This window comes from Solanum verrucosum, unplaced genomic scaffold (assembly GCF_900185275.1).
Source record: "Solanum verrucosum unplaced genomic scaffold, falcon-dt-bn FXZP01000020.1, whole genome shotgun sequence".
In the NCBI taxonomy this organism is placed as follows: domain Eukaryota; kingdom Viridiplantae; phylum Streptophyta; class Magnoliopsida; order Solanales; family Solanaceae; genus Solanum; species Solanum verrucosum.
Window position 1 is genome coordinate 1,241,494 of NW_026019903.1, and position 14,686 is coordinate 1,256,179.

Sequence of the window (14,686 nt, forward strand, 5' to 3'; positions counted from 1 at the left end):
CAGGCCAGCAAAATCTTGAGCGACTTATGTCCATGACTAAAAATGTCAACATTGGACTTGTTCAATTTTCAGATGGCCCAACCCAACAAAAAGTTGGGCTTGCCTGTCAACATAAAAAAAGTTCAAAACCCAACTTACTCCCCCCCCCCCCCCCCCCCCTCGCTCGCCCCGCCCTCTCCTCTCTATGTTTTTCTCCCCTGCTAATAATAACCAGAAATACAATCAAATTTATTATATATCAATTGTATTGAATTAATTATAGGTGGGAGTTTTATATTTTATTTCAATTGTATACGAAAAATTGTATTTTGTATTTTTGTATTTGTATTCATACGAATATAACATGTATTCATCCTCTTTGTCAAATGTATTTGTATCCAATCAAAGAGTTGAATACAAATTATACAAAATAAAAAAAGAATACAATGCAAAATAAATACAAAACACAATTTTATTGTATTTCGAATACAATTGATACAAAATAAATACATAATACAATGCAAAATAAATACAAAATACAATCCGCTCTCCTCCCTCTCTTGATTTATGATATATAGTACAAGTGTGTAATAAGTCGTCACTTGAGAATTTTATCGACTTTCAAGACAAGTTTAGGATACATCTGACATATATTATAATATGATATGCATGAAATATACATTGTTGATACAAAATAATATGTATTATTTATATATTTAACTTGCGAATGTAATTATTTTAACCAATCAATCAAATATACAAACTTGTATTGTGCAAATATAATTTTTGGGATTGACTATATAAAAAATTACAGAGCATGGTTTAATATTATTTTTATAAAATTTTCACTTTGATCAAAAGAGATAATTAGATCAATATCTAAAAGGTCTATAAATGGCAAGAAAAACAATAAAACGGGATCATTTACTAAGCAATTGTCTCAAAGGGAGGATAACGTGCAAAAAAAATTGCCCACTTTACAGGTATATAAGTGGCTACTATACTTTTCTATTATTCTTTTAATATTTCCTTTTGTCTCTAATTATTTGTCTTTTTTTTTTTTAGTTGTCCCTAATTACTTGTTTATTTTGACAAATCAAGAAAAGACAATTTTTTTTGACATATTATACGCTCAATTAATTATTTTGAAAAAGATAGACTTTTTGAAAATCTTAAATTTTTAATTTCTCTACTTCATAATTAATAAAGATAAACTGATAAACTCATTATATTAATAATTATTTTATTAATACATGTAACAATTTAACAATGAACAAATAATTAGAAACAGAGAGAGTAGTTTATATGGAATTTTATTTGAAACTGAAATAGTGGCAAGTGGCCAGTGCTACTAGCAATTGGGCTGGTCTAGATCTGGGACAGGCTCATTAATGGTGAAGATAATAGTGGTTGTGTAGTGAGAGTTGATATTCTATCTGTTTCAATTTGTTTGTTTAGTTTTAACTTGTCGTAATATTTAAAAATACAAAGAAGACTTTTGAGTCTTATGGTCATATACTAAAAATATATTGAATGTACTAAAATGTCTTTTAATCTCGTAGACTTAAATATGAATGTAGAAAGTTAGAAGTAAAGAGTTACTCCCTCCGTTCAATAATAGTTGTCCACTATATTAAAAATAATTGTCCAATTTAGACAATCAAGACATAATTTACCTTTTGTATTTTATTTTACCCTTGCTATTAAATATTATTTATCATCTAACACATTTTTCAAATCATTAAATTTAATAAAATCAAAGGAAAATATAGTAATATTACCCTTATTATATTTATTGTTTCTTAAGAGGTGTGTCAAATCAATAGTAAACAACTATTGTTGGACAGAGGGAGTATCAAAAAGGGACAAAAATATTTTAAAAAGAAATAGATTAAAAAGTAATAGAAATGGTGATAGGTTATAGGTTAGTGGTTGGTTACTTAGGGCGGTGATAGGCAATGTCGCAGTGGCGGAACCAGAAGTTTTAATAAGGGGTTCAAAATCTGAGAAGTAAACACAAGAACTAGTGGAAGGAGGTTCAACATCTATTATACATATCTAAAAATAATTTTAACCATGTATAAATAGTAATATTTTTCGCCGAGGAGATTTGGATGAACTTCCTCATTATATGCTGCCTCCGCCCCTGGGCAATGGTAATGAATGCAGTAGCAATACACGAATCTTTAAGAGAGCGTTCCAATAATTTTTAAAAAATTGTACGAAATCTAATTAATTCAGATATATTTAGAAATAATAATTGGTCCTTTTTTTTACAAATATACTCAGTAGGTTGACATCTAATAATTCAAATTCCGACCTTTTATAAATGCAAACAATTAATTGAGGCTTAATATGTCAACATGATGTGGTTGTTGTATTTATAGTTTATACATTTTGTCAACTATCTTCTGGCGTTTGCTTGACTTTACTTTTCTTCACTTTGAAAATTTGAATATTTATCATTCAAGAAGATTATTTTTATTAATATCTTATGAACAAGAACCGGTGAAATACTCTACCTAATTAATAATAAGACACATAACACATGTCAATATTAATTAGGTATAAGACATAGCACTTATTGGGTACAACAATATAATTGAGTACTTATATACAAATTTCCATATTGGTCGGCAATTATTTCCTTATTATATTTATCAAAACTGCATCAATGGCGGAACTCAAACTGAATTGAATGCAGAGAAAAAAAGGAAAACTGTATTTCTATTGAAATGAGAAAAGTAAAGTGCTTTCATTTACAGTTAGGGTATATATACACAAGCATAACATTGGCATTGGAATCGTCTAGAAAGAATGTAACTAACTAATCTAACTAATTAACAGCTTCTAACTAATTAATGGATTAGTTGACTAATTAAATTTAAAACATGATTAATACATTAATTACAATCTTCAATACCCCTCCTCAAGTTGGTGGTGATAATCTCATAGCCAACTTGTCTAGGATAGCTGAGTGCTTAACTCCAATAAGAGCCTTGGTAAGGATGTCTGCAAATTGATCATTAGTAGGAACATGTTGTAAGCGTATGAGCCCCTCCTGAAGTTTATCTCGTACAAAATGGCAATCAACTTCTATGTGTTTGGTCCTCTCATAAAAAACAGGGTTATGAGCTATGTGTATGGCAGATTCTCTATCATAGTAAACAACAATGAGAGAAGGATCAGGTATAGTTAATTCAGTGAGCAATCTGTGTAACCAAGTAAGTTCTCCTACCACCTTTCTGAGTGACCTATATTCTACTTCAGCTAATGATAAGGAAATGGTCTCTTACTTCTTGGATTTCCAACTGATAGGATTGTTCCCGAGTAAAACTAAATATCCACTCATTGATCTCCTGGAGTCTGTACAAGAGGCCTACTCAGAGTCACATAAGGCATGTACTGTACAGTTAGGATCATTTGATAAATGTACTCTAAATGTGGGATATTGTTTCAAGTATCTGAGCAGATGAAATGCAACTTGTAAATGGGAAATCCTGGGATCGTGCACGAATTGACTTAATTGTTGGACATTGAATGTTATGTCCAATCTACTGTTTGTGAGAAAATTCAGTTTTCCTATTAATTTTTTGTGGTATGTAGGATCAGAGACATATGCTCCTTCTTTAGCTCTCAACTTAACATTTGGATCTAATGGAGAGGATAGTGGAGCATAGTTAAAACAATCATATTCTCTTAACACGTCCAACACAAACTTTCTCTGGGAAATGAGCACACCTCCTGCTGTGTCAAGAATTTCTAGTTCTAGAAAATAGTGAAGTTTACCAAGGTCCTTTATCTTGAAAGTGTTGTCCAGATACTGCTTTAGTAGTGTGATTTTAGTGGTGTTTGTGCCTGTGAGAAGAACATCATCTACATATACTGCCAAAAATGCTACCAGAGATCCTGACTTCTTGTAGAATAATGAGTAATCATGATGTGAGTGTGAATATTCTCTGAGAGACAAAGCTTCAGTCAACTTGGCATACCATTGCCTGCTAGCCTGCTTAAGTCCATAAAATGATTTATTAAGCTTGCACACTAGTCTATTATCATGAACCTCAAGACCTTGTGGTACTTGCATATACACTTCTGCATGTAGATCACCATGAAGAAATGTATTGTTGATATCAAGTTGAGACATACTCCATTTTTTCTTTACAGCACATGCCACCAAGGTCTTGACAATTGTCATTTTTACTATTGGTGAGTATGTTTCTGTATAATTCACTCCAGCCTGTTGTGTGTAGCCTTTCACTACTAATCTTGCCTTGAATCTTTCAATGCATCCATCTGCTTTATGCTTAACTTTGTACACCCATTTGCATTCAATTGTTTGTTTCCCTATTGGTAATTCAACAAGACTCCATGTGTTGTTGGCATAAAGGGATTCAAATTCCTGAGTCATGGCTTTCTGCCAAGCAGGACCGATAGATGTTTCTTCATATGATAATGGCTCTCTGTCATGACAAATATTCTCAACCAATGCTTGACTATTAGATGCAAGGACACCAGGGGAGATGTGATGGTGTCTGGTGAACAATGCTTTGAGTGAAAAGTGATTGTTGGGATGAATAAATGTGGTAGGTGTAGTGTTGATGAGAGGTCTAGTGGTGGGAATAGTAACAATGTAGTCCTTTACGTGCAATGGAAGTTTATGTTCTCTATGTGATTTCCTTTGTAAAGGTTGAGATGGTTGTATAGACTGGTGTTCTCCAGCATGTGGTAGAGTGGTCAATGGATTGTGAGGGTGGTGATTGTTCATTAATAAGTAACGGATCAGAGTTAGGAAATGAATTACTGTCTATATCAATTTCAATTCTTTGATCATTTACATAATTGTTATGACACCTTGAATTAGTACAATAAAAAAATCAACAGAATTAGAAAAATTGTTCTGGACAGCTCTAAGAGCAGAAGAAAAAGTATATTTTTCTAAGGACAAAGAAAAAGAAAAAATGTGTTCATGGAATACTACATCTCTAGACACATGTATTCTTCTTGTGGCAGGACTCATTATCTTGTAGCCTTTAGTTCCAAAAAGATATCCCACAAAAACATGAAGTGTGATTCTTGGTTCAAACTTATTTCTGAGAACCTTAGGTATAGTGGGGTAACAAAGACATCCAAAGGATCTTAGTTGGTTGTAGCTTGGTTTTCTATTGTATAGTAATTCATATGGACATTTATTGTGGAGATGGGCTGAAGGAAGTCTGTTTATTAGGTGGATAGTTGTTAGAATACACTTTCCCCAGTATTTTAGGGACAGTTTAGATTGAAACAAAAGTGCCCTGGTTGTTTCTAGTAGGTATTTTTGTTTACTTTCTACCACACTATTTTGTTATAGTGTATATGGACAACTTTTCTGATGGACAATGCCTTTATTTAGGAAGAATTGGACTGCCTCATTGTTAGTAAACTCTAAGCCATTATCAAATCTGATACATTTGATGGTGGTTTTGAATTGATTTTCCACTATACTTGTAAAGGTTTTTAATACATGCAGGGCATTACTTTTAGTACTTAGGAGATGGGTCTAAGTAGACCTACTGTAATCATCCACAAGAGTGATGAAGTACTTATAGTTATCATAAGTAGGTTCATGGTATGGTCCCCATAGGTCAACACGAAGCAACTCAAATTTGGAATTGGTTTGGCTACTGCTTTGTCTGAAGGACAATTTTTCTTGTCTTGCCATTGGGAAAATGGTGCATAAGAAGGGTTGTTTTGGAGAAAAATTAGTTGAAAGTGTGGAGATAGTCCTCATCTTAACAAAAGGTACATAGCCAAGCCTGTTATGCCACAATAAGTCTACACTGTCTTTTGCAGTCACATATGATTTATTATCAAACAACAGATTTTCATTACTTGCAGTAAAAGTACAAATTAGGGAACTAGGAAAAACTTGAGAAGATATGTCATCTGTGGGTATCTTACAAGTGGTTTCATGAAATGGCTTAGTAGCAACAAAATTATCATTTCTAACAGTGACAAGAAAATGAATATGAGTATTATTAGAAAGACAACAACATATAGGTCCAACAGTGACACTATCAAGAGTCTTCAAACATTTTGCACAAAGAAAGTAGAGTCCATCTTTGCAATTACCAATCACTCTAGGCCTCTTCACTAAAGGGGCCTGTAAAGACATAATGCACTAGTGAACAAAACTATGCATTTCATGGAAGTGACCAAAGAATGGATTGAAATAAGATTGTACTTGAATGAAAGAACATATAACACTTCATGTAAAGTAATTTGAAAATTAATTAACACATCACCAAATTCAATTACTTTAACTCTATGTCCATTAGGCAGTGAAACTAATAAAGGGTATAGTAAGGTTTTAATATTGGTTAAGAGGTTTTTGTTAAAGGTTACATGATTGGATGCCCCTAAGTCTACGATCCACATATCAAGATTTGATTCAAAACATTTGCATACAGGTTTGTCAATATCAACAAAAGAAGAACAAACAACAATACCTGCAAAGTTCATAGAGTTGGCATTAGCATTCGAAGTGTTGGTGTTGGAGCTCTCTCATATATTCTCATTCTGAAAGTGTTGGATCAAATCCATATTGTTCATTTGTGATATTAACATTAGAACTACCATTGCTTTGTGAAAATTCTTCCCCACTAGCAGAATTAGTAGACATTGTATCAACAGGACCTCCATGCATATTAGTTATCACCATATTTCATTTGAAGTTCTGATTGTTTTGTCTAAAAGGCTGATTATTGTAATTAGGTGCTTTGTTGTTACTCGAAGGATAACCATGTATCTTGTAGCATCTATCTCTGGTATGACTTGATCTCTTGCAGAAGTCACAAATCAAGGCATTTCTTCCACTATTTCTACCTTGATAGAAATTGTTACCTGAAAAGTTATTGTTTCCTCCAGACTTCTTGTTACCTCCAGCGTAATTAGTTCTAAAATTCCTTGATAGGTTGCCTTTGTTGGGGACAACACTTGCATTCAGGGAAGTTTCATCCATGGACATTCGACTAGCAAATCGAAATTCTCTCTGCTTTTCCTTTTGAATTAACAATGAAAAGACATGTGCCATTGAGGGGAATGGGTTCATCATAAGAATATTACCCTTCATCACTGTATATATCTCATCTAGTCCCATAAGAAACTGAATTAATCGACGATTATGTTCTGTTTTATGCATATTATCGTTGGCACCACACACACAGATACAACTACACTGATTTTTCATATTCAATGTGCTTAGTTCTTCCCATAATTTCATCATCTTCGTGTAGTAAACAGTGATGTCGAGAACCCTCTATGTGAGATCATTGATTTCATTCTGAATTTGATACAACTTAGCTCAGTTTGTCTGATCATAGTGATCTTTTAGTTCCTTCCACAATTCCACAGAATCGTTGACATATTCTACACTATCCAAAATCTCTTTGGTCAGAGAATGCATAATCCAGGATGTTACCATGTCGTCGCACCTCTGCCATTGGCGTGACATGGATGAATTCGCGGCTGGCTTCACACTGCTTCCATTGATGAATCCGAGTTGTTTTTCATTGACAAATCTCGCATCACTCCTCTTCTATATGATCGATAACCTACTCCATCGAATTGAACAGGAACAAACATCATCCCTGGGCCATCTGAGGGATGTACATACAGAGCACTTGTTGAATTATTGTTAGTAATGGTGACACCTTTAGAAGCAGACGAACTTTCACCAATAACCATGACTTCGATTCAAGAAAGAAAGAAGAAGAAACAGAAATTGGAATACTGCATAAATCGAGATAACTCGATAAGCTGGATTAGATCGAGATAGCTCGATCCAAATTAGCGAACATTCGCTCTGATACCATATCAAAACTGCATCAATGGCGGAACTCAAACTGAATTGAATGCAGAGAAAAAAAAATTTGTATTTCTATTGAAATGAGAAAAGTAAAGTGCTTTCATTTACAGTTGAGGTATATATACACGAGCATAACATTTGCATTGGAATCTTCTAGAAATAATGTAACTAACTAATCTAACTAATTAACAACTTCTAACTAATTAATGAATTAGTTGACTAACTAAATCTAAAACATGATTAATACATTAATTACAATCTTCAGTAATATTCAATAGCCAGCAGTTAGGTTTACATTAGTATAATATTGTGATAGGTGATTCCCATAGATTGAGATTGAGACCGAGTGAAAATTTAAAATTTATTATTAGTAGAATAGCGATATAAACAAAAGTTATTGAGTTAGATTGAATTTATTTGTTAACTTTTAGCTCGATCCCGATATTTAAATGTGAATTTTCCTCTAGAATTGATCAATTAACTCATTACTTCCCTCATACTTATTGGAAAACAACTTGATTCACACAAATATTGAAGTTTTTTCTGGTGTCTTTATCTGCCACTTGAATTGTGATATCTGGTATTAATAATTGTGTTTTGATTTATTTGTTTTATATATATAATGAGTTTTCGCAAATACTGAATATGAACAAAAATTATCAAATTTGTTTGTTAACTTTTACCTCAATCCTGATATTTATATATGAATTTTCCTCTTGAATTGGTCAATAGCGCAACACTTCTCTTGATACTTGTTGAGAAAACATCTTGATTCACACAGATTGAAGTTTTTCCTGTTATTTCTATTTGCCACTTGAATAGTGATATGTGGTATTAATAATTGTGTTATGATTTATTTGTTTTACATATATCATGAGTTTCTAACAATACTAAATATGAACAAAATTATTAAGCTAGATTGAATTAGTTTATTAACTTTCAGCTCGATCTCGATATTTAAATAAAAAATTTCATCTAAAATTGGTCAATTAACTCAATACTTCTCTTTATACTTGTTGAGAAAACAACTCGATTCACACATATATTGAAGCTTTTCATGTTGTCTCTATCTACCTCTCGAATAGTGATATGAGGTATTAATAATAGTGTTTTGATTTATTTGTTTTATATATCCGTGAGTTTTTACATATACTGAATATAAACAAAAGTTATTAAATTAGATTGTATTTATTTGTTAACTTTTAGCTCGGTCCCAATATTTAGATATAAATTTTCCTTTAGAACTGGTCAATTAACTCAATATTTCTCTTTATACTTGTCGAGAAAACAACTCAATTCACACATATATAGTGATTCAAATTTTTTCTATTGTCTCTATTTGCCACTTGTAATTTGGCTACTATTGTTCTTCAAGTTGTAGGACAAAATACACATTTAAAACATTATATTATAGTTAACTACTACTCTTGTAATATTGATATGTTTGGCGGTGCTCCTAATGAGAAACTAATTACATATTTGATCAAATTTTCAAATATAGCTTATTTTAAAAGTATCTTTTGTTTGTTTTTCAAATAAATAAATTAATGTGTTTGAATAGTACTAACAATTGTCAGGCTAACCAATTTGGAAAATGTTTATCAATACTAAAACAATATAATATTCTGAGTTAAGGTATAAAAAATATTTGTGAGAAAATTATTTTTGCCATTATTTTTTCAAACTTCTAAAACTCTAATTAAAACTCTTAAAAAATATATCATGTCAACATTAGTTAAACTAATATGAAACGAATGGAGTATGTATATATGACTGTTTCCTTTGGGGTGTCACCTAAACCACATTATTAATATTAGTAATACATTTATCGCAATTTAATTATATAGTTGATTTGTTTTATATAGCAATTAGGTAGCGTCGCTTTGAAGTTTATTCCCTCACTAAAAAAATTACTCCATAAATACTAATGGAAGCAACATTTTCAGAAGAAAATATTTTGGAGGACGAAATAATTGACTGACAATTTGGTCCAGATTTTTTTTTAAAAAAAAAAGGAAAGTTGTGGTTCAGTGAACCTGGACAATATGTGATAGGAGCAATACAGTGCTAATGTGATAAGCAAGTTAGGAATGTGAAAATAAATTTTAACAGCTCATCTGGTTGATTTATCCGAAGTTTGAACCTTTATGAGAGTTCGATTTCCACCTAATATTTCCTCCTTCCTTTTGCTTCCACTACCCCAAATTAAGAAAATATGTTAGGAAGGGCAAATATTGAGATAAACAAGTTAGGATTAATGGCAAATATTTTACCCATAATAATATTATACTTTAGATCTACATTTTTTTTAAAGTTAATAATGCAATGCAATACCTTAGGTGGCTCTCCATTAATTCCTTTCCTTCATTTTCACATAGGATCGAGGACAATTATTGTTGAACAGAGGGAGTAGTTACAAATTAATGTGATGATACAAGATAGTCAAGTGATCAAATTAGGACAAACAAGTAATCAGTTTTGACTTGACATACCTATTAAGAAAATAATGATGAGTGCAATAAATTTACCATTTTAATTCTATTAGTTGATGGAGTTCTAAATATATTTACTCACTACATTTTTCAAAGATATTAACACAATATTAATAAATTAAGGCTATAATAGAAAAAAAATATCTTTCTTGATTTGTTAAAAATAAGAAGTAAAACGAAAAATCAAGTAAATAGGGATAGAGAAAGCATTTGTGCGTAGAAAAAAGTTCATTTTTACTTGAATGTTGTTTGGGTTGAGAATAATGGACAAATCTCATTTTCCACTATGAAAAGTTGGTCTAAAAATTAGGAAAAAAATAAGTAATAATATTCCTCGAACCAATTCACATGTGAATAAGCGGAGGTGCAAATCAATGAGCAACTTTTTATTTTGTATAATCTCTTTTTCCTTTTTGCTTTTTCTAGTGATAATTTTTTTTTAATTTTACTTTTTCCACTAATAATTCTGCTTTATTTTTGGTGGGTCAACCTAACCCATTACGCTAGCATTGTGAAAGTACTTAGATAGTACACATTCACATACTGAGTAGGTAAACAATGAAATCTAATTTTATTATAACACATTGTGTAAAAAGAACTTTTTATGTGCATACGTATTAAAATCTAAAGTAATAAATGTTTGGGTCAAGAGCTTTAGTAGCTTATCCCAATTAAAATTTATTCTATATTTGATGGGATGCTTTGGCTAAAATCGATAGTAATAGTAAGATTATAATCTAGATAACTTATTCCATATAAAAGATAAAACAAAATATCCAAGCTATGATTTTAATTTTAATAATATAAACATGAATCCTAGTTTCAAATTAAACAATCCTTTAAAATTTGTTATAGATCGACCTCTAAAATATGGGATCCCCTAAAATACCTCCATCAAATTGTATGTGTGGCTAGAGTAACCATATCAATATCGATAGTTATGACATAAATTAAAATATATGAGAACTTCAAAGTGGATATCTAATATCTAGTAAAAATAATAATAATAATATAATTAAAAGTTACACCATCTCTACAGAAATTAGAGTTAGAAGTTTAGAAGGTTACTTTCGAGTAATTAACCTTCCTAATCATTCAACTTTGTTTTGTTTTTTCAAAAAAGGACCTAACTTTAGATAAAATTGGCTTCTATAGTGACTATTAACTTTAAGGGAATTTTTTTTTGGTTATTTTACCTTTTTAAACAATTTTATCCTTTTAACTTTAATACATTTTAACTAAAAAATACGAAAAAGTTCAGTTTATTTTAAAATAAAAAATATATTATAATTTTTTAAATTTTCTGATCAAATTATGATCAAATTTTCTAGTTATTTAGCATTTCTCTAACTTTAACTATGAATATTAATTTGGCAAAGTTGAGTGAATTTTGAAAAAGAAAATAAAGTTGAGTAACTTTTTAAAAAGACAAAATAAAATTAAGTGATTATAAAGTTTAATTATCAAAAATTGAGTGACCGACAAAGCTTGTAACTCAGAAAAATCAACATGAAAACTTAGAATGTCTTCCTATTTTGCTTCTTTGGATCAGCTGAAGATTATGAGAAGAAAGATGAAACAGAAGATTACAAAAAGCTAGAGATCTCATATTCCATATATGGACGCCCATTTTTACAGACACTCCACAATATTTGACAAAACGTAAATTAAAAACCGAAAAAAAAAAATTCAACAAAATTGTTTGATGGATTTACTCTCTTTGTGATTCCGATCATATTTTTACATAAGATTTCTGTACTCCTTATTTTACTTGATATCCTAAATCAGAAGCCCATTTTTTGTCTTTTTATTGTTATTATTTCGGCTTATAGCTTCGTTGATCATCATCAAGCGACTGCAACCGTGCCATTTCGTACAGCTTTATTTGCATCAGTTTCTTTAGTTGTGGGAGTCTCTGTTTTTGTTCTTGAAGATCTCTTTGCTGCAGCAATTTTCCATTTTCTTTCATTAGCTTCATCCATTTCTATCTGTTCTTGTCTGCATTCTTGGCTACAAAATGGTGTATCTCCTCTGTAATCAAAACAAAAACAAAAAATCACTCCCATCAGATCGCTTTTATCTCAAAAAAAAAAAAAAACTAAAAAACAGGGGTCTAGATCTTTCTTGATTTACAATCCCCAAACTCCACTTGTGTTGTTATAAATCATAACGGAGTTGGATCCGTGATTTAAACTGTTCATATGACTGAACTGAAAAAAAAATAAAAATTATACCAACCTGTACATGAAGATGTCATGGTTGTGAGCTAAGGTTCTTTGGCAAAGAGAACAAGTATCAAGAAAATGGGGTTGGTAGTTTTCTTCACATCCAGTGTAGTATAGTGCAGCATTCATTTTTTCTTCTTTCTGTATGAAGAGATTTAAAAGGGGAAAAATTGGGTTTGTTGTGTAAGGAAGGAAACTGGATCTTGCTGGGATGACTGATTGATAAGAGCAGAGAAGAATGAGAAAAGTAGATTCTGGGAGGAGGGCAAAGGATGCCCAAACTCTATTATTTATACTGAAAGAGCCTAATAAATTAATAAAATTAATTGGGTCTATACACCATTTATCAAATAGTTAAAGGACTGTCTTGTCTCACATAAATTGAGACGATAAATAAATATTTGTTGTATAAATTGTGACGGAGGATGTTGATGGACCCCTTAAGTAAATATTAGTACTAAATGGTAGTATTTCTAGGACTTGAGGGAGCAAAGATAGCAAAAAGAAAAAGAAAAAAAAGGAAAAACCAGTAGTTGTTTTTGAGAATCCAGTGGGTGGAATAAAGGAAGTATATTGCATAAGCCAATTTGGTTGTGACAGCAAACAAGACAACTTTTTCTCAATTTGTACTTTTTTTAGGGCAAAAACTGCTTTATTAGCAATTTGTTCCCTCATATTATTGACAAGTGCATTAACTTTGATATTTTATTCAATTTCTGGTGTATGTTTTTCTCTTCTTTAGTACTCCATGAGATTTGCTTTTTGTTGCAAATTTACTAGTATTACAATATACACTATTTTCTTATAGCATGCTTTTTTTCTTCCTTAAGTACATAAAGTAGCCGTACTACAAAGTATTTTTAGTTTCAAGGACTCATTTTACCAAAAATCAAATCTTTATCAATAAAATTAAAGTTCAGACAGACAACTAACTGAACAGTAACAAAATTTTCCATAACTATAGGACCAAACTAGCAAAAAGCAAAAAAAAAAAAAAAACTTTACTATTAAAAAGGATAAAAAGAAAAAATAATGACTTTTTCCATGATTTCTCTAGAGAAGCTCCATTTTTTGCTGTGTCATTTTTCTTTCCTCCCACATTGGAGCTGTGTCATTACTGGGCCCCATGGGTCCCACAATACAACACATCATGGGCCCCACCTTTCCTTCATAATTAGAACACAGCCAATTAAAAACATTGAAGTTGGTGGGACCCAATCAAAGGGACCAGCTTAAGACATGCGGGCTCAATTTTCAAAGTCTTTCTCTACCCGCTGCCCGAATTCATCTGACCGTACCCGTCGGGCAGCTTATTTTATTTATTTTATTTTATTTTTAGGATTTGCAGTTACACGTCTATCCTCGTCATGTCAGTAACTTCTCCTGCACACGTGACGTAGACAAAGAAAAAAAAGAAAAGAATAAATTAAGGGTCAAAATTACTAGACGAGCAATATGCAACATACTTGACTTAGAAGGCATTAAGAAAATCGATCCCGTGGATGACTATTCTCTAAATAAACTTAGTTATACTGAAGGAGAATTCAGATAAAATATTGATAGTATTATTAAATAGAGTGATAATTATTGATACCGATTAGAAAGAAAAGTGTGTCGTATAAATTTTAAAATATTCCTTAACACGTGGCGTTTTGATTTGTCGAAGAGGGATTTGTTCCATGTTCTATGTCATGAGGACCTGTCACAATATTAACGTGGTCAATAGAATCAACGGCTTTGATCTCAATTATTGTTTCACATAATTAATATTTTTAAAATTTTATTTTAGCTTTCTCTTTCTTTCTCTGTCAATCACACGTAGGATTTGTTTGGCCATTGGAACAAATTCTTATTCTTTTTTATGTGTGTGGTTGGGAAAAAACTTATGTATTAAGGTTTAGTATATCCAATATCATATTTGATGAGTAGTAGTATTTGATTATTATTATTTTTATATAAAATTATCATACTTAATATTCTGTGTAATTACTGTTTCACAATTCATCAACATAAATAAAATAGATACTCCCTCCTTCACAATTTATGGCTGGTGTTTAGTTGAGCATGAAATTTAAAAAGGAATTTTTAAAATTAATGAGTAGTTTATAAAAAAAGATATAAACGTGTGTGTCGTACAAACCATC

At 31.2% G+C, this 14,686-nt stretch overlaps 1 protein-coding gene across 1 annotated transcript; it reads right to left on the reverse strand.

Annotated features, from left to right (window-relative positions):
- Nucleotides 1-11,844: 11,844 nt before the first annotated feature.
- LOC125820183 (FCS-Like Zinc finger 3) lies at nucleotides 11,845-12,801 on the reverse strand. Its single transcript, XM_049499614.1, has 2 exons — nucleotides 12,556-12,801; nucleotides 11,845-12,348 (listed from the first exon to the last, which is right to left on the reverse strand). The coding sequence occupies exons 1-2, from the start codon at nucleotides 12,669-12,671 to the stop codon at nucleotides 12,165-12,167; spliced, it is 300 nt and encodes a 99-aa protein (XP_049355571.1). The 5' UTR covers nucleotides 12,672-12,801; the 3' UTR covers nucleotides 11,845-12,164.
- Nucleotides 12,802-14,686: the final 1,885 nt, after the last annotated feature.